Source organism: Jaculus jaculus, chromosome X (assembly GCF_020740685.1).
Source record: "Jaculus jaculus isolate mJacJac1 chromosome X, mJacJac1.mat.Y.cur, whole genome shotgun sequence".
NCBI classification, from domain to species: Eukaryota; Metazoa; Chordata; class Mammalia; order Rodentia; family Dipodidae; genus Jaculus; species Jaculus jaculus.
This window is the reverse complement of record NC_059125.1, coordinates 153,418,842-153,442,114: the sequence shown is the minus strand read 5'-3', so window position 1 is coordinate 153,442,114 and position 23,273 is coordinate 153,418,842. Positions and strand designations below refer to the sequence as shown.

At 40.2% G+C, this 23,273-nt stretch overlaps 1 protein-coding gene across 4 annotated transcripts in view; it reads left to right on the top strand.

The window, feature by feature from the left end:
- The first annotated feature begins 427 nt into the window (after positions 1-427).
- Positions 428-23,273, top strand: part of F8 (coagulation factor VIII) — a 132,404-nt gene continuing 109,558 nt past the window's right edge. For all 4 annotated transcript variants that reach the window (XM_045140839.1, XM_045140838.1, XM_004672647.2 and 1 more), the window contains exons 1-2: positions 428-596; positions 22,658-22,779. In XM_045140839.1, the coding sequence (XP_044996774.1) occupies positions 451-596; positions 22,658-22,779 (268 nt within the window). In that variant the 5' untranslated portion in view covers positions 428-450. The remainder of the gene's footprint in view (positions 597-22,657; positions 22,780-23,273) is intronic.

Below are 23,273 nucleotides of genomic sequence, written 5' to 3'. Positions count from 1 at the left end.
ATGCAGAAGCTTTCTTAATTTTATGCAGATTCCGGAATCCGTCTTCTCTTACTGCTGTTGCTGCTGCTACAAACAGAGACATAAAGCATGCTAGAAGTATGAGTCCAAATGAAGGCTCCTCCTTACTTTGACGCTCACTCTGTTTTTCTTCAAAGATTCTAACTCGCCAATATAGCTCTGAGAGGGGAATGGGTTAAGCTTTTGCTCAGCCACCCTTTTCCTACTCTATTTCTTCCTGTGCCTGCTTCCCACCCTCAAAAAGGAAGCAGTCCTTTCAACTCTACTTAGTGCTAATGCTGGTGTCACATTCAGTGGGCAACACTTCCAAAATTCCTCCACAATACATTTAGAACTTTTTTTTCACTAAATTACTTTTAAATTACCCTTTTTCCTCCTGAGAAGAGTTTTATCTTTCGCTTTTCCAACTGAACATTTTCTACAATAAGAGCCATGAAAACAGCACTCTCCACCTGTTTCTTTCTGGGCCTTTTACAATTCAGTTCTAGTGCTACAAGAAGATACTACCTGGGTACCGTGGAACTGTTCTGGGACTATATGCACAGTGACCTGCTCAGTGAACTGCACATGGACACAAGGTAAAGATATGCTCTGCCAGGTTCCAGCATTGTGAGGATGCAACTCGGGCCAGAGAAGGATACAGACATCAGGCAAAGATTGCTAACTGAGGCTTAATTACATTTGCAGGTTAAATACAAATGCATCCCGATCATTTGCACAATGCCGCTTGCCATTTCTTCTCAGGGACCTGACCTATTTGTTGATCTCTTTTTCTGCTTGCCTGTTGATTCTCCTTCTTGCATGCTGCCACTCTGTAATCTACATAGTGACATAGAGGAAAGGTTGAAGGGGCCAAGAACATGGGACAGAAAGAATACAATTTGCCTTGGCCAACCCCAAGCTTCCACAGAGAGAATTGGAACGAGATTCCATCAATACTACCCTCCCCCCAAGTTTAGTTTCCAGTTCTCAGGAGTGTGCAGGGCTTCAGGAGTATGGAGGGCTTTTTTTAATTAAATTTTTGTTTATTTTTATTTATTTATTTGAGAGTGACAGACACAGAGAGAGAAAGAAACAGAGAGAGAGAGGGAGAGAGAGAGAATGGGCGCGCCAGGGCCTCCAGCCACTGCAAACAAACTCCAGACGTGTGCGCCCCCTTGTGCATCTGGCTAACTAAAGTGTGTCGGGGGGAGTCAAACCTGGGTCCTTTGATTTGCAGGCAAGGGCCTTAACCACTAAGCCATCTCTCCAGCCCATGGTGGGCTTTTTATATGGTACTTACCATGGCTTCAGAAGTTTTTCATCTTTGTGCATTTGAAAGACTACATTATTAATTACCTTTTCAATACTGTCTATGGTCATTGGTTTATTCAGAATTTTTCTACCTATTTTCCTAGGAAGTAATCTACTGTTAATTTGACAATGTATTGGTATTGAGTTACATACCAGTATCTATGGTTTTGTTAAATTGTATTCTGTCTGTACTTGTATCTATCTTCTTTGTCATTCCTTGTGCTGTCCTCTTTCTCTCCTTCCCTCCTTCTCTTCGTTTTGCCTTCCTTCTCTTTTTCTTTTAAACCTAATACTTCCAGGAGGTTTCTGGATATTTGTTGTTCTTGTTAAGCACCATCTGTTGGTCTGTTGGTTTATCAGTTCCATTTTATTCTTTCTATTGAGTCATTTTCTGCTTTTTCTCCTTTTTTTTTTTTTTTTTTTTGGTTTTTCGAGGTAGGGTCTCACTCTAGCCCAGGCTGACCTGAAATTCACTCAGGCTGGCCTCCAACTCACGGCAATCCCCCTACCTCTGCCTCCCAAGAGCTGAGATTAAAGGTGTGAGCCACCACACCCAGCATCAGTTTCTGCTTTTTAACTTCAGTAGTCAATTTCTTCTAATTTCATTTGTATTCTTTCGCTGGAGTTAAATGCTGAAATTATTTATTTTTATTTTATATTTCACTGTTTCTTTAAATGCATATAATAAGAATTTAAACACAGCCAGGTGTGATGACAAAGGCCTGCAATCTCAAAATTCAGGAGGGAGAGGCCAGAAGGATTATGAGTTCAAGGCTAGCCTTGGATTCATAGCAAGTTTGAGGCCAGCATGGGCTCTAAGAAAGCCTATCTCAAAAACAAACAAACAAAAACAAAGAGATTTAATGCATATATAATATTAATGTAAATAGTAAATGTAGTTATGTCAGAAATACTTTACAAGTGTTTGATTATTTTTGTTTAGCTTTCCTTTTCTCCTTTCACATCTCCACATCAACTAGTATCTTGTTTCCCTCTCTCCCTCCCTTACTTCCTCCCTCCCTCCTCTTTCTCACACACAGCTTTGCTTGTCCATTATTTATATTATAGAAATGGGACATTATATATGCCTTTCCACTCAGTAACACCTAGTAAAATTATCTCTAGATCAACAGGCACAACCTTAATTCATTCTTTTTAATATCTATATAATATTCCATGGTATGCTAGTATCATACATATAAGTAAATACAATTTTCTCATTCCAAAAGCCTCTATATCCTAAATCAACACACACTGATAGGTGCATTTATTCATTCATTCATTTTTCAGTGGTGAGGGTGCACTCCGGGATCTCCTGCACTGTGCATGACACACAGTCCCAGTCCCAATCTTTTTGTTTTTGTTTTTCAAGGTTGAGTCTCACTCTAGCTGACCTGGAACTCAGTCTGTAGTCCCAGGCTGGGCTCAAACTTAGAATGATTCTCTTACCTCTGCCTTCCAACTGCTGGGATTAAAGTCATGTGTCACCATGCCCAGGTTCCCTACTTGTTTTTAAATGTTTGTTTTTGGATTTAATACATATTATCTTTTCTTAGTTTCTTTAACTTATCTTGATGCATTTTTTACAATATCTAGGAAAAGTGATGCATTTTTTCTTTTTGTTTTTCCTTTGCTTCTTTTTCAATTGTTTTATTCATTCTTATTTATTTATTTGAGAGTGACAGAGAGAGATAGAGAAAGAGGCACAGAGAAAGAGAGAGAATGGGCGCACCAGGGCTTCCAGCCACTGCAAACATACTCCAGACGCGTGCAACCCCTTGTGCATCTGGCTAATGTGGGTCCTGGGGAACCGAGCTTCGAACCAGGGTCCTTAGGCTTCATAGGCAAGCACTTAACTGCTAAGCTATCTCTCCAGCCCTCCTTTGCTTCTTTTTTAAAACTTATTAATTTTATTTTTTATGAGACAGAGTGAGGGAAAGAGAGAGAATTGGCATGTCATGGCCTTAGCCACTGCAATCAAACTCCAAAAACATACACCACTTTGTGGTGTCTGGCTTCACATGGGTACTGGGGAATCAAACCTGGGTCATCATGCTTCACAAGCAAGAATCGTTAATCACCGAGCCATCCCCCAGCCAGCTCCTTTTCTTTCTTAATAGTGAAGGCATTTTAGGCTATACGTTTTTCTATTAGAACATGTTTTCTGTCTCCTATAGGTTTTTTTTAAAAAAAGTATTTATTTATTTATTTGAGAGCGACAGAGAGAGAAAGAGGGAGGGAGGGAAGGAGGGAGAGAGAGAGGGGGGGGAGAAGAAAATGGGCATGCCAGGGCCTCCAGCCCCTGCAAACGAACTCCAGATGTACACACCCCCTTGTGCATCTGGCTCTTGTGGGTCCTGGGGAATTGAGCCTCCAACCAGGGTCCTTAGACTTCATAAGCAAGCACTTACCGCTAAGCCATCTCTAGCCCTCCTATAGGTTTTGATGAGAAGGTTTCTTTTCATTTTAGGCTATTTGGTTCAGTAACTGGGCTTATTGGCATGCAACTATGCACTGCTCACATATTTACTTCTTGTGCAGAAAGTGAATATTCCAACTGTGCTAGCTATTGAAATGCTCACTCTACATAAATAATCTCTCTGTTCATCACTGGCCAAAATAAAACTGAGTAAGGTTTTATGTATTCCACACTCATTCATTTGTGGCTAAATAACACTATCTATTGATGGACATGTTGGCTATTGTAAATGCTTCTATGAACATTCATGTACAAGACCTTATATGGACATATGTTTTCATTACTCTTTTTTCCCAGTTATATTCTGGGAGAAAATAAGTAACTTTTTAAATATTTCATTTATTTATTTATGAGAGAGCAAGAAAGAGGCAGATATATAGAGAGATAATGGGTTTGCCAGGGATTCCAGCCCCTGCTGGAACAAACTTTAGTGCCACCTTGGGCATCTGGCTTATGTAGGTACTGGGGAATCGAAACCTGGGCCGTACGCTTTGCAGGCAAGTGCCTTAGCCACTGAGCCATCTCTCCAGCCTGAAAATAATAGTTTTTGTTGTTGTTTTTTGAGATAGGGTCTCACTCTAGCTCAGGCTGACCTGGAATTCACTGTGTATTCTCAGGGTAGCCTCAAACTCATGGCGATCCACCTACCTCTCCCTCCCAAGTGCTAGGATTAAAGGCATGCGCCACCATGCCTGGCTCTGAAGATAATATTTTTATTAAGAGTAATTAAAGTAACCATTTACAAAGAATGTCTTTTTTTCTTTTTAATTTTTTTATTGACAACTTCTATACTTAAAGACAATAAACCATATTTCCCTCCCATCCCCCATTTGCCCCTTCACAACTCTGCTCTCCATCATAGCCCCTCCCTCTCTCCTTTAGTCTCTCTTTAATTTTGATGTCATTGTCTTTTTCTCCTATTATGAGGGTCTTGTGAAGGTATTGCTATGCACTGCAAGGTCATGGATATCAAGGCCAATTTCTGTCTGAGCAGTTGCATTGTAAGGAGTCGTACCCTTGCATTGGCTCTTACATTCTTTCCACCACCTTTTCCGCAATGGACCCTGAGACTTGGAGGGTGTGATAGAGATGTTTCAGTGCTGAGCTCTCCTCCATCACTTCTCAGCACTATGTTGCCTTTGGGTCATTCCAGTGATAACCGCCATCTGAAAAGAGAAGCTTCTCTAACCAGCAGTGAGAATAGCATTGATATATGAATATGAGCATTAAGTGTAGTGCTTTCAGGGAAGTTTGGTGGGAATAATATACACATTTAGCAAGACAAGAGCAGGCTTTATACCCCTAGGGCACAGGACTTCCCACTCCATAGGCTTTTTATTAGGTTTTCAGTACCAGGCATGTATTCCCTCCCTTAGAGCAGGCCTTCAGTCCAAATTAGAGAACAATTGGTTTCCCCCAGAGCAGACATGCCACTATTGCACTCATTAGGTCATTTGGCCTGTCTGGCCAAACTTGAGCTTCCAATGTCCACTGTTTTCACTGCTGATGACTCCTTTCTCCCATATGGCTGCAGGCAGTGCAGCTCTTTCCAGCTTACAGTTGGCTGGTCTACAGAAAGAAGGTTTTCAGCTCAGCACCAGCTTGATTTTTCAGTGATCTTGCTGCCCACACATGTGAAGCCTTCAGCAATAGGGTCTTACCATCTGTTACTTGTGGGAAATCAAGTGCCTTTTCACAAGCCTGTAATGTTTTGGAGGCAACAGGGATCTCCCTGGCCAACAACTCACTGATAGGTATCCCATCCCTAGCACTGAAATTTTTCTAGTAGCAATCTATGGCTTCTTGATGAACTATTATCCAAAGAAGTAGGCTTTCATATGTCTTACTCAGAATACCTTGAATTTTGTTAGACCCTCCCCCACCCTTTGCTTATTCAATCTGTTCCCCTGGCCTCACTTAGGTCATTACACTCCTTGTGATCTATTCTTCTACTTACATATATACAATAACATCCCATAAAGTCCTTCCTTCTCCTCCCACCCTTATAGGCTTTTCCCAGCTTACTCACCTCTGCTACATGCACAAGTCTAAACAACTGTAGCTAGGATCCACATATGAGAGAGAACATGCAACATTTGGCTTTCTGGGCCTGGGTTACCTCACTTAGTATAATCCTTTTCAGATCCATCCATTTCCCTGAAAATTTCATAACTTCATTTTTCTTTACTGCTGAATAGAGCTCCATTGTGTAAATGTACCACATCTTCATTATCCATTCATCTGTTGAGGGACATCTAGGCTGGTTCTATTTCCTAGCTGTTGTAAATAGAGCAGCAATAAACATGGTTGTGCAAGTATCTCTAAGATAGTGAGAAGACTCATTATGACATATGCCTAGGAGTGCTATATCAGGGTCATATGGTTAATCTGTTTCTAGTTATCTCAAGAACTTCCACACTGATTTCTGCCATGACTGTACCAGATTACATTCCCACCAACAGTGTAGAAGGGTTCCCCTTGTTCCACATCTTTGCAAACATTTATTGTCATTTGTTTTCATGATGATAGCCATTCTGACAAGAGTGAGATATAATCTCAAAATAGTTTTAATTTGCATTTCCCTGATGGCTTATGATGTAGAACAGTTTTTTAGATGTTTATATGCCATATGTATTTCTTCCAATGAGAACTCTCTATTTAGTTCCATAGCCCATTTTTTAATTGGGTTGTTTGATTTCTTATTGTTTTGTTTTCTGAGTTCTTTGTATATTCTGGATATTAATCCTCTGTCAAATGTATAGCTGGCAAATATTTTCTCCCATTCTGTAGGTTGTCTCTTTGGTCTATTCACAGTGTGATTTGCTGTGCAAAAGCTTTATAATTTCATTAGATCCCTGTGGTTGATTAGTGGTTTCATGTCCTGAGCAATTGGGGTTATATTCAGAAAGTCATTACCTATGTCAATATGTTGAAGGGTTTTCCCTACCTTCCTCTAGCAATTTCAGAGTTTCAGTTCTGATATTGAGATCCCTGATACATTTGGACTTGGTTCTTGTGTGTGGAGAAAGACAAAGATCTATTTTCATCCTTCTACATATAGATATCCAGTTTCCCCAGCACCACTTGTTGAAGAGGGCTGTCTTTTCTCCAATGAGTATTTTTGGCATTCTTGTCAAATTCAGATGGCTATAGCTGCCTGGATTAACATCTGGGTCCTCTATTCTGTTCTATTGGTCTATGTGTCTGTCCTTGTGCCAGTATCATGCTGTTTTTGTTACTATCGCTTTGTAATATAGTTTAAAATTAGGTATGGTGAAACCATCAGCCTTATTTTTGTTGTTCAAAGTTGTTTTGGCTGTTCAAGGTTTTTTGCCCTGCCAAATGAATTTTAGGAGTTTTTTTTTCTATTTCTGTGAAGAATGCCATTAGAATTTTAATGGGGATTGCATTAAATGTGTACATTGCTTGTGGTAAGATTGACATTTTCACAATATTGATTCTTCCAATCCAAGAACATGGGATGTATTTCCATTTCCTAGTGTCTTTTGCAGTTTCTCACTTGAGTGTTTTAAACTTCTCATTATAGAGATCCTTCGCTTCCATGGTTAGGTTTATTTCAAAGCACTTAATTTTTTTTGGGGGGGGAATGGGAGAGATTCCATGATTTCATAATCCACCTGTTTGTTAGCATACAGGAAAGCTACTGATTTCTGTGTGTTTATTTTGTGTCCTGCTAAGTTGCTAAAGTGTTCATGAGCTCTAATGTTTGCTGGTGGAGTCTTTAGGGTCCTTTATGTATAGAATCGTATCATCTGCAAATCATGATAATTTGATCTTTTCCTTTCCAATTTGTATCCCTTTTATGAGTGTGTCTTGCCTTATTGCTATAACTAAGACTTCCAATACTATATTAAATAAAAGTGGGAGAGGGAACATTCTTGTTTTGTTCCTGAACTTAGTGGAAAAGCTTCAAGTTTTTCCCCCTTTAGTATTATGTTGGCTGTAGGTTTGTCATAAATAGCCTCTATTATGTTGAGATATGTTTCTTCTATTCCCAGTTTCTGTAGGACTTGTACCATGAAGGGATGTTGGATTTTGTCGAATACCTTTTTTGCATCTATTGAATTGATCATGTGATTTTTGTCCTTCAGTCCATTTATATAGTGTATTACATGTATCGATTTGTGTATGTTGAACCTCCCAGAATTTCGGGTATAAAGCCTATTTGGTCAGGGTGAATGATCTTTCTGATATATTCTTGTATTCTGTTTACCAATATTTTGTTGAGAATTTTTGCGTCTATGTTCATGAGGCAGTTTGGTCTGTAATTTTCTTTTTTGTTCTGTCTTTGTATGGTTTTGGTATCAGGGTGATGCTAGCTTTGTAGAAGGGGTTTGGCAGAATTCCTTCCTTTTCTATCTTATGGAAAAGTTTGACAAGCATTGGTGTTAGTTATTCCCTGAAGGTCTGGTAAAATTCACCAGTGAATCCATCTGGGCCTGGACTTCTTTTAGTTGGGAGACTTTTTATAACTGCCTGGATCTTTGTACTTGTAATAGGTCTATTTAATTGGTTTATCTCATCATGATTTAATTTTGATAGGTCATAGGAATCAAGGAAATCATCTATTTCTTAAGGATTTCAAAATTAGAGGTATGTATATCCTTAAGGTATGTCCTTATGATTTTCTGAATTTCTTTGGTATCTGTTGTGATGGTGCCTTTTTCATCCCTAATTTTATTAATTTTTCCTCTTCTTTCTTCTGGTCAGATTTGCTAAGTGTTTATCAATCTTGTTTATCCTTTAAAATAACCAACTTTTTGTTTCATTGATTCTTTGGAGTTTTTGTTTCTATTTCATTAATTTCTGCTCTAATCTTTATTATTTCTTTCCATCTACTGATTTTTGGTTTGCCTTGTTCTTCTTTGTCCAAGGCCTTAAGGTAAAGCATTAAATTGTTTACTTGTGAACTCTAATTTTCTTTTTTTAAATATTTTTATTTATTTATTTGAGACAGAGAGAAAGAGGCAGAGAGAGAGAATGGGCGTGCCAGGGCCTCCAGCCACTGCAAATGAACTGTAGACGCATGTGCCCCCTTGTACATCTGGCTAATGTGGGTCCTGGGGAATTGAGCCTTGAACCGGGGTCCTTAGGCTTCACAGGCAAGCGCTTAACTGCTAAGCAATCTCTCCAGCCCTCTAATTTCTTAATATAGGCACTTAGAGCTATACATTTCCTTCTTAGGACCACCTTCATTGTGTCCCAAAGGTTTTGGTATTTTGTATCCTCATTATCATTTGATTCTATAAATTTATTGATTTCCTTTTTGATTTTGTCAATGCAATAGTGTAGTGTTTAGCCTCCATGAAATTGTGTATACTCTGTAGTTTTTCTTGTTGCTGATTTGTACGTTAATCCCATTGTGGTCAGATAGAGTACAAGGGATAATTTCACTTTTCCTGTATTAGTTGAGATTTGCTTGGTGTCCAAATATATGCTCTATTTTAGAGAATATTCCATGTGCTGCTGAGAAATGTATATTCTGCAACATTTGGATGGAATGTTCTGTAGATATGTTAGGTCCATTCGTTCCATGACATTATTTAATCCAGGTGTCTCTCTGTTTACTTTTTGCTGGGATGACCTGTCCATTGATGAGAGTGGGGTATTGAAGTCACCCAGTATAGTTGTTTTTGGTGTTATCTGTGAACATAAGTCTAATAGCATTTGTTTGATGAAATTGGGAGCCCCCATGTTAGGTGCATATATGTTTAGGATTGTAATGTCCTCCTGTTGGAGTGTTCCTTTATTCAATATAAAGTGACCTTCTTTATCTTTCCTCACTAATGTTGGTTTGAAGTCTATCCTGTCTAATATTGGAATAGCAACCCCTGCCTGTTTCCTAGGCCCATTTGCTTGAAATACCATTTTCTATTCTTTCCCCCTAAGACAATGTCTATCTTTTATTGAGAGATGAGCTTCCTGAAGGCAACAAATGGCAAGGCCCTGCCTTTTAATCCAGTCTGCAAGCCTGTGTCTTTTTGTTGGGGCTTTGAGGCCTTTGATGTTGAGAGTTATCATTGAAAGGTATGTATTTGTTCTCTCCACTTTTCTTGGTTTATTGAACTTCCTGTTTTCCATTTACTCACTTGTTTTAACTGTTATTTGAGTATGGTTTATTTTTACCTATTTCCTCATGTGTGTGTTTTGCTTTCTCTTCAGCATGAAGGATTTCTTCAAGTATTTTATGTAGAGCTGGCTGAGTTGTCATAAATTCCTTTAGTCTGATTTTATTGTGGAATGTCCTTATTTCTCCATCAATTTTGATAGATAGCTTTGCATGATAAAGTAATCTTGGTTGACAGTTATCTTTCAGAACTTGGAATACATCATTTAAGCCCTTCTGGCTTTTTAAGTTTGTGTTGAGTAATCTGCTGTGATGGGCTTGCCTTTGTAGATGACTTACTTTTTCTCTCTAACTGCTTTCAGTATGTTTTCTTTGTTTTGCATGTTTATTAGTTTAATTATAATATGGCGAGTAGAGGTTCTTTCCAGGTTTTGTCTGTTTGGCATTGTAAAAGCTTCCTGTATCTGCATTGGCATTTCTTTCCCAAACTTTCTTCTATGATTTTGTTGAAAACACATACCAAGCCTCTGGATTGAAATTCTTCTCCTTCTACTATACCCTGAATTCTTATGCTTGATCTTTTCATAGTGTCCCAGATATCTTGAAATTCCCATTTATACCTTCCTATTAGCTTGCTTTTCCCTTTGACTGTATTAGGTCTGCCACCTGGTCTTCTAGTTTAGATATTTTGTTCTCTTTTTCATCCATTCTACTGGTGATACTTTCCACAGAGTTTTTTTTGGGGGAGGGGGCAGGTTGGAGGTAGGGTTTCACTCTAGTCCAGGCTGACCTGGAATTCACTCTATTCTCAGGGTGGCCTTGAACTCACAGCGATCCTCCTATCTCTGCCTCCCGAATGCTGGGATTAAAGGCATATGCCACCATGCCCAGCTTACTTTCCACAGAGTTTTTTTTATTTGACTGATTGTATTTTTCAGAAGTAGAATTTCTGCCTGGTTTTTCTTCAGTATTTCTAGTCCCTTAGTCATGTCTTGTAATGACCTCGTTATTTCATTAAGCTGGTTTCCTATGTTCTCTTGTTCCTTCAGGAGTTTGTTTTCTTCTTTAATTCCTCTGTTTTCTTCTTCGATTCTTTTAGTTTCTTTGAATATAGATAAAATCATTTTTTTGAAATATTTGTAAGGCATTTCATCTAAAGTAGTCTCATTGGGGGCCATTTCTGATGGGTTTATGCTTTTTTGTGGGATTGTCTTGATTCTTTGTGTTTCTTGTATTACAATGTTGCAATTTTTGTATCCTGAATTTGATGCTTGGGTTTTCTAATAATCTGTGGTGCTTTTAGATCTGGAAATCCAACTTTATGTACCTTCAGAGTAGGAGTTTAAAATGCCAAGTGTAGCTGTAGTATTCCAATCCAATCACAGAAGTAATCCTAGGTGTTGAGTTTGCCTGCTATTCAAGTATTCTAGTGGTCTGGGTGGAGAAACTTACTGGCAAATTCTAAACACATTCAATAAAAACCAGCACAGAGTATGCAAAGTGTAAAGATTAAAATGAATAGATAGCCTTATAAAGCCAAAATCCCTAAGAGTGTGTGTTGCTCTACACCATTAATCCTGTCAGCTGGGAGGTTGAGGTTTCTGTTCTGAATTGGGTTCCAGGTCAACCTGGATCTGAATCAGACCCTGCCCCCAATAATGGCAGAAGCAAAAGACAAATTCCCCATGAATCTGAAAGCATCAAAGGCAACAGTAGTCAACCTCCAAATACAGCTTACTTGAGAATAGTAAAGCCAACTGTAATTCATAACCTTCCCTGACATGGAAGGAGAGATTAGCACTTCCAGTGCAGACCTATGCACCTGGGTTTTTGTCAGTTGGCCTTGTGACCTTTTGGGGTGCTTTTCAATCTCACGAATGCTGAGTGCCCTCTTCGATCCCTCCCTGTTGTACTGTGGAGCTGGTGTTCTGGTCAGCTGTACTAGATGCCCTGCCACTGGGGGCTGAATGCATTCGGAGGTTCGCTGTTCTTACGGTTGGGAAGTGGGAGAGTGCAGGAAGCCTGGAGTTGTACTGGAACTGCTTAGCTGGTCTCACCTTTTTCAGTGGCTCCTTAGCTGATCTCTGCTGTCTTTCCTTCGAGTTTATTGACTTTGCAAGGAGACTGATGAGGTTGAAAAATCCCCTGGTTTGGTCTTTGCTCCTGCAGCTTGGCACCTGGCGGGTGTGCAGATCACATAGATCAGGCAGATCGGGCCCACAAGCACCTCAGTGGGATTCTGGCCATTTTCCTCCTTTCTGGTGGATCTTTTTCTCTCTTGCTTCTCTGCTATGGATAATAAGAAACCTATACACCTTCACTTTTCAGAAGAGTGTATTTTGCTATGGTTTTACTTAAATCCCTCGCTAGGCTAGTTCGGCTTGGCTCTTATGCTGCCATATTTTCTGCGACCCCCTGTCTCTTTAAAAAATATTTATTTATTTGGGAGGGAGGGAGGGAGAAAGAGAAAGTGAGTATGGTCATGCAAAAGCCTGCAAATGAACTTCAGACACATGCACCACTTTGTGCATCTGGCTTCACATGGATACTGGGGAATTGAACCTGGGCAGTTAGGCTTTGTAAGTAAGTACCTTTACCTGCTGAGCCATCTTCCCAGCCTCTCCTGTCTTTTTACCTTTGTTTTTTAAGATTCATTTACTTATTTATTAGAGACAGAGAGAGAAGGAGAGAGAGACAGAGATAATGGGCACAACAGAGCATCCAGCCATGGCAAACAAACTCCAGACACATATAACACCATGTGCATCTGGCTTAAATGGGACCTAGAGAATCAAACCTGGGTCCTTAGGCTTCACTGGCATGTGCCTTAACTGCTAAGCCATTTCTCCAGCCCTACCTTTGTTTTTTTCAAAACAAATTCTGACTTTATTGACCAGCATTATAATGCCATAAAACTTTTGAAGATTAAATTTTATGTTTTTCTTTGTTTAAAATATTTTTATTTATTTGAGAGAGAGAAATAAGAAGGGGAAGAGAGAGAGAGAAGTGGGGGAGGGAATGGATGCACCATGGTCTTCAGCCACTGGAAACGAAATCCAGATACATGCACCACCTTAGCATCTGGATTATATGGGTACTGGGGAATTGAACCTGGGTCCTTTGGTTTTGGAGGCAAGAACCTTAAGTGCTAAGCCATCTCTCCATCCCCTTAAATTTTATTTTTAAAGGTTATACTCTTACATCCCCTCTGCCCCATACCCATTCCACTGAGGGACCTCCTCAGTGGAGTTACTGGCATTCACTGTGGGGTCATAAAGGCCCCAGTCAGTCTTGGTGGAGAGGGAAACCATATCTTGGGATATTCCTACCCACACTGTGGCTCTTACAATCTTTCTCCCCCTTCTTCTGAAATGTTCCCTGAGCCTCTGTGTGTATATTAGAAGTCTGATTTAGTGCTGAGTTCTCTGTAATCTCTGGATTTCTTTTTTGATGAGGTTTTTTTTTTTTTTTTTTTTTTTTTTGGTTTTTCAAGGGTCTTGTTCTAACCCAGGCTGACCTGGAATTAACTATGTAGCCTTAGAGTGGCCCTCAAACTCATGGTGATCCTCCTATGTCTGCCTCCTAAGTGCTGGGATTAAAGACTGTGCCACCACACCTGGCTTTTGATGAGTTTTGAGTGACCATAGTGTCTGTCTCCATCTCCCTGGAACTGGTTGTCAGGCTAGCAGTGAGAGCAGTAGTTGCCACTTCCTCTGAATGTCTTCTGGGCCCAACAGATATGGGAGAGGTGACACATCTCATGGTGGGCAGTCAGCTCAGCTATGTTTTGTTATGTTGATAGATCTTTGATCTCCCCCAGTGTTCTCTACCATCTTTAAGATTAAATATATTCTCCAACCAAGAGTGAGAATAGCTTGGATTAAGGGGGATAAGTATAGCTATTTGAGAGACTTTTTTTGATGTGTTTACCCACTCTTCTTAGCCAAAGAGCAGAGGGGGCTTCTCTCTGGATTGTATGAGTTTCCTATCCATGTGACTCTGACTTATTTCTCAGTACCAGGTATGAGCTCTCTCTCACTGAGCAGGTCTATGTCCAATTCTAGAACAGTTGGTTACCCATATAGGCTATGTTCTACTATTTCACAGGTGTGTACTTCTTGTCTGGCTGTTTGATTTTATAGCGTATAGAATCCTTTTCTTGTTCATGGTATTGGTGACCATTATCCCCCAGCAGCTTCCATAGCATTTTTCAGTACTATGAAGGATGGCTAGAAGAGAACTGGATTCCCTGTCAGTTCAGCATGGTCCCTCAATGTCCTGTGATCACAGCCTGTGGTGCTTTCAGCAATAGGGTCTTGCCTTTTAACTCTGGAAAGCAACCAATTGCTTTGGCAATGGCCTGCATTGTTTGGGGAACCTCATGGGCCTCCCTGACCTATATATCACTGTGGGGGGGTAACCCAATTCTGGTTCTTGGATTTACTAGCCATAGCCCATGGTTGTAAGATTAAGTTTTCTCCACTCCTACAGGGCACTTTTGTCTGGTTCATCCCTCCCCACCTTAAAGAAGGCTATATCTTGTAGAATGCTATCCAGGAAGAAGGGTTCTATGGTACAGATTCATATTGCCATGAATTTTGTGTAATTCTCCCCTACTCTCACTTCCCCCAGCCCCTGAAGACCCTCCCCTCCTCTATTTTTTTCTGTCCCTTGACTTGCTTGTTGAGCATCCCCTTCTCTTCTTCCTACCTATTTCCCCTTTCACATGGCTCCATTCTAGTTCCATGTCAATACTCCTGATGTTTACTACACTTATAACCAATTCAATCCATTCCAAGTTATGAACTACATATGAGAGAGAACACATGGTTTCTGTCTTTCTGAACCTGTGTGACCTCGTTTTACTTAGTATAATATTTTCCAAGTCCTTACAGTTCACTGAAAATTTTATTTCATTTTTCCTTACTGCTGAGTAGAATTCCATTGTGTATATGAGCTACATCTTCATTAACCATTAATCTATGATGGGCATTTGAGGCTGATTCTAGTTCCTAGCTATTGTGAGTAGAACAGCAACAAATATGGTTGATCAAATGTCTCTTTAGTAAATAGTAGAGTCTTTAAGGTATATGCCCAAAAGTTGTTTAGCTGGATCTAGTGGTAAATCTATTTTCATTATTTTGAGGAGTTTCCATACTAATTTCCATAGTAGCTGTACAAGTTTGCACACTGCCACCAGCAGTAAATGAGAGTTCCTCTTTCCCTATACACCCGCAAGCATTTGTTGTCACTTTATTTATTTATTTACTTATTTATTTTTGTGTATGAGAGACAGAGAGAGAGGCAGAGAGGGAGAGAGAGAGAGAGAGAGACAATGGGAGCACCAGGGCCTCTAGCCACTGCAAAGGAACTCTAGATGCATATGCCACCTTGTGCATCTGGCTTACATGGGTACTGGGGTTCGAATGTGGGTCCTTAGGCTTTGCAGGCAAGTGCCTTAACCACTAAGCAATCTCTCCAGCCCATTTATTTTTTATTTTTATTTATTTTATTTTTTTGGTTTTTCGAGGTAGGGTCTCACTCTAGCCCAGGCTGACCTGGAATTCACTATGGAGTCTCAGGGTGGCCTCGAACTCATGGCAGTCCTCCTACCTCTGCCTCCCGAGTGCTGGGATTAAAGGCGTGCACCACCACGCCCGGCTCCATTTTACTTTTTGATGATTGCCATTTTGAATAGAGTGAGATGAAATCTCAAAGTTATTTTAATTTGCATTCCTCTGATAGCTAATAATGTTGAACAACTCTTTAGGTGTTTATTGGCCATTTGCATTTCTTCCTTTGAAAACTGTTAATTCCCTGCCCTATCTTTGAGTGGGTTGCCTGATATTTTTATTTTTTAGCCATTTTTCAGATTTTTTAAATATATTCTAGATACTAAACTGCTGTCAGATGTATGGCTAGTGACGATTTTTTCCCATTCTGTAGGTTGTCTATTGACTTTGCAAATGAGTAGAATAGCTTTTTAGTTTCAATAGTTGAATTTGGCTGGGTGTGTTGGTGCACGCCTTTAATCCCAGCACTCGGGAGGCAGAGGTAGGAGGACTGCCATGAGTTTGAGGCCACCCTGAGACTCCATAGTGAATTCCAGGTCAGCCTGGGCTAGAGTGAGACCCTACCTCAAAAAGCCAAAAAAAAAAAAGTTGAATTTGTCCTGGGGTACTGGGATCATATTCAGAAAGTCTTTCCCTATGTTTATATCTTGGCATATTCTATTTTTATAATCATTTTAGTTTCAGTATATACCTAGGAGTAGAGTTGTTAATGATTTTATTTTTATTCATTTATGAGAGAGAGAGAGAAAGAGAGAGAGAGAGAGAATGGGTGTGCCAGAGCCTCTAGCCACTGAAGAAAAACTCCAGATGCATGTGCTACTATGTGCATCTGGCTTATGTTGGTTCTGAGGAATTAAACCTGGGTCTGTAGGTTTCACAGGCAAGCATGACTTAACCACTAAGCTATCTCTCCGGCCCATGATTTGTCTTTTATTTATTTATTTGAGAGGAGGGGGAAGAGGCAGATAGAGAAAGAATGTGTGTGCCAGGGCCTTTGCCACTGAAAACAAATTCTAGATGCATATTCCACGTTGTGCATCTGGCTTATGTGGATACTGGGGAATTAAACCTGGTTCCTTAGGTTTCATAGGCAAGCACCTTAACCACTAAGCAATCTCTCCAGCCCTGGTTTATCTTTTTATTGCATCCACTCTAGTAAGGATGAAGTGGTTTAACCATGTGGTTTGGATTTACATTGATCATTAATGGCATTAAGTGTTCATTCATGTACTTATTATTTGCATACCCACTTTGGAGAGATGTCTAATCAAATTTTTTACCAGTCTTTTAAATTGGATCAGTCTTTTTTTTGGTGGGGTGAGGTAGGATTGCACTCTAACCCTGAATGACCTGTAATTCACTATGTAGTCTAAGAGTGGTCTTGAACTCATGGTGATCCTCCTACCTCTGCTTACTAAGTGCTGGGATTAAAGGCGTGCACCACCACACGGCTGGGTTAGTCTTTTTAGAGGTAAATATTAAATGGTTTTTTTTTTTAATTTTTTTTTTTTAAGAATAACCTTGGGGTACTGAACTACTCTTTTTTTTTTTAATTGTATTTATTTATTTGAGAGCGACAGACACAGAGAGAAAGACAGATAGAGGGAGAGAGAGAGAATGGGCGCGCCAGGGCTTCCAGCCTCTGCAAACGAACTCCAGACACGTGCGCCCCCTTGTGCATCTGGCTAACGTGGGACCTGGGGAACCGAGCCTCGAACCGGGGTCCTTAGGCTTCACAGGCAAGCACTTAACCGCTACGCCATCTCTCCAGCCCTAAATGGTTTTTTTTAAATGTAGTGTTTCTAGAACAACTTTACCACATTCATGATATAAAACTATTTCCTGTTATAGGGATAACCTTTTCACCTTCCTAATAGTACCCTTTGAAGCTCATTTTTTAAATGTTTTATATTTTATTTAATTATTTGAGAGAGAGAGTGAGGCAGATAGACACACAGAGAAAGAGAGGGAGATAGAGAATGGGTATGCCAAGGCCTCTAGCCACTGCAAATGAACTCCAGATGCATGTGCCACCTTATACATTGTCACAGTCAGGTTTGCATTGCTGGCAGAAATCACCTGACCAAGAGCAGCTTTTGGGGAAAAAAAGGATTTATTTTGGCTTACAGAGTCTAGGCGAAGCTCCATGATGTCAAGGGAAAATGATGGCATGAGCAGAGGGTGGACATCACCCTCTGGCCAACATAAGGTGGACAATAGCAACAGGAGAGTGTACCCAACACTGGCAAGGGGACACTGGCTATAATACCCACAATCTAGCCTCCAATAATACACTGCCTCCAGGGGGCATTGTTTCCCAAATCTCTATCAGCTAAGTACCTGAGAACCTAGCATTCAGAACACCTAAATTTATGGGGGACACCTGAATCAAACCACCACATACATCTAGCTTACGTGAGTACTGGGGAATCAAACCTGGGTTCTTAGGCTTTGCAGGTAAGCACCTTAACCACCAAGCCATCTCTCTAGCCCCAAAGTTTTTCATTTTGATGAAGTTCATTGTGTGTACTTATCCTCTGTGGTTATGTGTGCCTTTGACATCATGTGTAAGAAATAATTTCCAGACCCAAGGCACATATAGTTCACCTTCTAAACATGCTGTATTATTAGTTCTTACATATGGTCTTTGGTCAACTTTGAATTAATGTTTGTGTATGGTGTAGGGAAGGGATAAAAGTTCATTCTATAATTTGTACAGCTTGAAATCAAGAACTGTCAATTACTGTGGCAGTTTGAATGTGATAATGTAAATGTATGGCCCCATAGATTCAGGTATTTCATTTAAAATAAGCTTACAAGGTGAACCCCTAGCAGGCAGATCCCTGCTATGGAAGGGAGGGAGTCACTGTGGGCAGATCCTGGAGTTCAGCCCTAAGGGGCAGATCTTCATTCCAGCCCAAAGGTGTCGAAAGAAAAATTCGAGCTCTGGTTTCTCTTGTTTGCTGGTGGTGGTGTTTGCTTGCGGCAATTTCTTTTCTCTGCTTGGGTGTATGGAAGTAAGCAGCTTCTTCAGCCATTGATGGAATTTCCCCTTGGATTCTGTAAGCCTGAGATAAACTCCTTTCCTCCTATAAACCATGTCTGGTTGGATGTCCATGCTAGCAACAGGAGCTGACTACAATTACCTTAAAGTAAGACCCAGATGGTTAGTGGCCTGACATCTTATAAACAATTAGTCACATACTTGTTAACCTTGATCTTGTTAATGATTAATAATGAAATAATTATATATATGTAATTATATATAGTGCTTTGTACTATATTATCAATCTAGCAGGCTAGTCATAATGAATGACACTTTGAGTATAAAATATTTTAATTTAATGAAGTAATCCATTATTTAGCTTTCTGTTATGTAGGAAGGCACATGTATTTACCAGAAAAAGTTGACAATTTTTTTATTTTAATGACACGATTTTATAATCTACACTATTTTGTTACTGACTAACAGGATAAGCTGACTCTGGACACATCCTGGAAGTCTCTGCCAAGGTTCAAAATAAACAGCTGAGGAAATTCAATTTTACATTATCTGTTCCTGCAGCTGCTCAGCTTCTTCTAAGCAAGGGTCATGGAATAGAATGGGTTTTCTGATTAGCTTTAGATAAAGCGTGAAAGAATAGTTCATGTCAGGGATAGTCATTGTAAAACACATTTAGCAGGATTTATATATCAAATTCCAAGGGAAATACGCAAACAAAACCCTCATAAAAGTTATAAGGGAACATTCTGTGAACATTGGAACATTGTGTCACTGTACTGAAGCTGAGGCAGGTCAATTAATCATGCTTCTACTACAATGGAAAATACTCCAAAAGAAGGTCTGAAGTTGTGGAGCTATATATTATCCTGTATTGATTCATCTTACATCCGAACAACACACTTGGATAATGCTGATGCACTTAGGCAGGTCTAGCATTTCACTTTGAATAGAGTTCTGAAATAAACCCACAGTTTGCTTGACTAGAGCCTACTATTTATCTAGCCTGCTTTTCACTCTCTCTATTCTTCCAAGATCTTGCTCCAGAAAATATCCTCTCCTCCTCTTCCTCTTCTGTTTTGTTTGTTTTAGTTTCTTCTTTCCTTCCTTTATTTCTCTTTTTTGTGTGAGGTAGAGTCTCACTCTAGCTCAGGCTGACCTGGAATTCACTATGTAGTCTCAGGGTAGCCTTGAACACATGGCGATCCTCCTACCTCTGCCTCCCATGTGCCAGGATTAAAGGCATGTGCCACCATGCCCAGATTTGCTTTGGTTTCTTGGCACAGGGTCTTGCTATGTAGCTCTGGCTAGTCTGAAACTTACTGTATACACCAGACTAGCCTTGAACTTGCAGCCTCTGCCTCCATAGTGCTGGCATTACAGGTATGCACCATCACACCCACTCCGTAGTGTTTTCTGTCTTTGAGTCAGAAATATATAAAGGAAAAGTACCAGGCTAACTTACATCAAAATACCTAGCAATGGAAGCTGTAGAGATGGGTCAATGAACAAAACACTGGTCATGTAAGCATGAGAATCTGAGTCTGGATCCCTATAACTCACATAAAATCCTGGGCATGGTGGCAGGCATCTGTCATCTCAGAACACCTATGGCAACATGGGAGGTGTGCACAAGATAATCCCCCAGAAATTCACAGGTTAGCTAGCCAGGTAAACTCAGTGATTAACAATGAGAAAACCAGTTTCAAACAAGGTGGAAATGCAAGGAAACTTGTTGGTCCCTATAATGCACAATTAGGGGACTCAGCATTGGTCTTTGTTACCAGCATATTGAGCATGGTGGGCCATAGTAGATAGGTCAGCCAGTGCAGAGGCTAGTTGGTATAATTATGAGTCATTTTATCTATTGTTTTTGTGCTTCTTTCACAGTGTAGGTTATCTGATGGCCTTGACATGTGGCATGAAGATCTTTTTACTTTAGGGCCACTCACTAATATGCTTCTAACCCAGACATCCTTGTCCCTCCCTGATAATCTAACCCTTTTCTTCTTCTAGGCCCCTGACCAGAAAGTAAAGTCAGTTTTCAACATTAGTCTGTATATAACTGAACCCTGGTCAATTTCTCTTATGAGTAAGCAAGTAGTAGCATTGGTTAAAGTTTGGCCCAGTAGAGGGATTTTTCTCCACCACTGCCTATGAAAACCACCCTCAAATGGAGTTGTGATATATCAGTACTCAGCATATGAAGTTTACCCTATCTGTAAAACAAACTGAGGGAATTTCCTCTCCCCAGAGCTGGTTATCAGTGATTTCCTTCAAGGCCATATGTGTCATGTGAGGAAAAGGTGGCAGTGCAGCAGAAGCTGGCCCCTGGCAACATGTCTCTACAGCTAGCTTAGCCTTCTGGCCCAAACAGACCTCATATATTTGCCTACAAATCACCTATATTTACTAGAAGAGCTTTCCTATCAGCACCCTGGTCCCTTACCCCAGCCAGTACAGAAAGCTTTTGTTATGGCCTTTAGTTAGCAGAACCACTCCTGAGGCCACATGCTATCCCAGGTGTCTTGGAAACTCTGGAATGGAATGAAATGCAGGGTTAAGTGGGAAAGCCAACCAGTAGAAGGCAGAAGTGACATCAGCCCTACCTTGCCCTCCTCAGCTGGTGTCCTTGACAGAGGTCTGTGAAAAACAATCTATGATTTCAATGAGTTCCTTTCAGATGTTCACTGTGGCTGGATCCCACAGAGGGTTGTCAAGATCTTCTTTTATGGCTGGATTGTGCTTGCAACAGTTTGATGTTGTTATTGTTTGTTTAGTTTTCTTTCAAGTTAGGGTCTTACTCACTCTAGCCCAGGCTGACCTGGAACTCATTCTGTAGTCTCAGGCTGGCCTTGAACTCATAGCTATCCTCCTACCTCAGCCTCCCAGAGTGCTGGATTAAAGGTGTGCACTACCATGTCTGGCTTGTGCTTCAGTTTTTGCTTTGTTTGAATCAAGGCCATGTTGCTCACCATTTGTAAGCAGTGTCCCTTCTGGATGTCACCTTTTCTAGGAGGAAACCTGCCTCATTCCCTCATTTACTCCTTCCTGTCTTGACTTTTATATCCTCTGGGATCCACAGAACCACCCTGTGGTCCTTTGCCAGGAGTGTGGCCATCTGGTATGTCTGTCCCTCTCCTTTCCACAATTCAAATTGTTTCAGATGCATGTGGCTTCCTCCAGTGCACATATAAGAGCAAGGTATACTTTGTGTGTGGTTGTGATCTGAGGTGCTTCTTTCTGTCTTTACTAACACAGTTCAAATATCAAATCACATTAGATCTCTGGAACACTCTACTAGTCAGAGCTCCAGAGGGAACTGCTAGATGACTCTGCCATCATTTGTAACCAGGTATATTTTCCCACACTTACCACAGTGTCTCTGTGGTTTGGGTGGCTGAGAAAGGGGTGGTGGTGACCATGTTTCATGAAGGAGGTCTTAGAGCCTTGTTTCCACCCTATGCATGTAAAGCACTTGCTTTAGTAATATTTTTAGGATTACTCAGCAAATCTCTGCCAATCCTGTCTGCTTAGCTTATGGAGTGGTGTTTCCACAGATTTTTAGCTGCCAATGAACTGTCCAAAGCAACCCCCTCCACACACACAAATATTTCCAATCAACATTGTTTAAATACTGACAACTTCTGTGCTTCCTTAAGTGATTTTATATGTGTATGAAAAAGCAACACTTGGACAAAAAGCTGGCCCTAATTTATAGCAAAAATTTATTGCCTGCACTTTTCATTTTTTATTTTGCATGCAGGAAATTATTGGGGTGATCTTCTGTATCAACAACTGTTGAGAAGTAAAGGAAGTAGGATCAGGATTTGTGTACAAGTTCTAATTTGTGTAGTAGATATGAGAGGACAAGAGATGGAAATAATGCTTTCAGCTGTGTTTTTTAAAAATACATTTTATTTATTTAGTTATTTGTGAGAAAGAGGGAGAAAGAGAGAGAGAGAGAGAATGGGTGTGCCAGGGCCTCCAGCCACTGCAAACAAACTCCAGATGCATGCGCCCCCTTGTGCATCTGGCTTATGTGGGTCCTGGAGAGTCGAACCAGGATCCTTTGGCTTTGCAGGCAAATACCTTAAATGTAAGCCATCTCTCCAGCCCTGTTTTTGTTGTTGTTGTTGTTGTTTTTAAGAAGTTTGAAGTAAGGTCATCGGAAACAAATGACTTTTTTCTTTTTTTCCACATAGATTTCTTCCTAGAATGCCAACATCATTTCCATTCAACACTTCCATCATGTACAAAAAGACTGTGTTTGTAGAGTTCACGGACCACCTTTTCAACATTGCCAAGCCCAGGCCACCCTGGATGGGTAACGGAAACAATAATGGATGCTAATTATGCTGTTGGATATCTTACTTCTTATCAAGGATACCCAATCTCAGGACTACACTTAAAGGAGGATGCCTGCCAAAGAGAGTATTCTTTTGGTCAGGTGTCCTTAACTGCTACCTCCAGGGAAATACAATTGTTGAACTTTCTTTTACTTCTTCTTTCAACTCTATTTTATCTTATCTAGTTTTAAAATTTTACAGTATCATTTCTAGTCTAACAACTCCTCATTTTGTATCTTAATTCAGACCCCTGAACACAAACTGTTTATCTCTACTTTGATATCAAATCAGCATGTAAAAAGATTATAAGGTGGGTCATTTCCTGTTAGGATTTTTTTCAGTGCTAGAAATACAATCCAGTACCTTGCCCGTGCGAGGCAAGTACTATACCACTGAATAATACTACCAGCACCTGTTAGCATTATTGTTGAGACTTATTATTTTTAAATATATTTTATTTATTTTATTATTT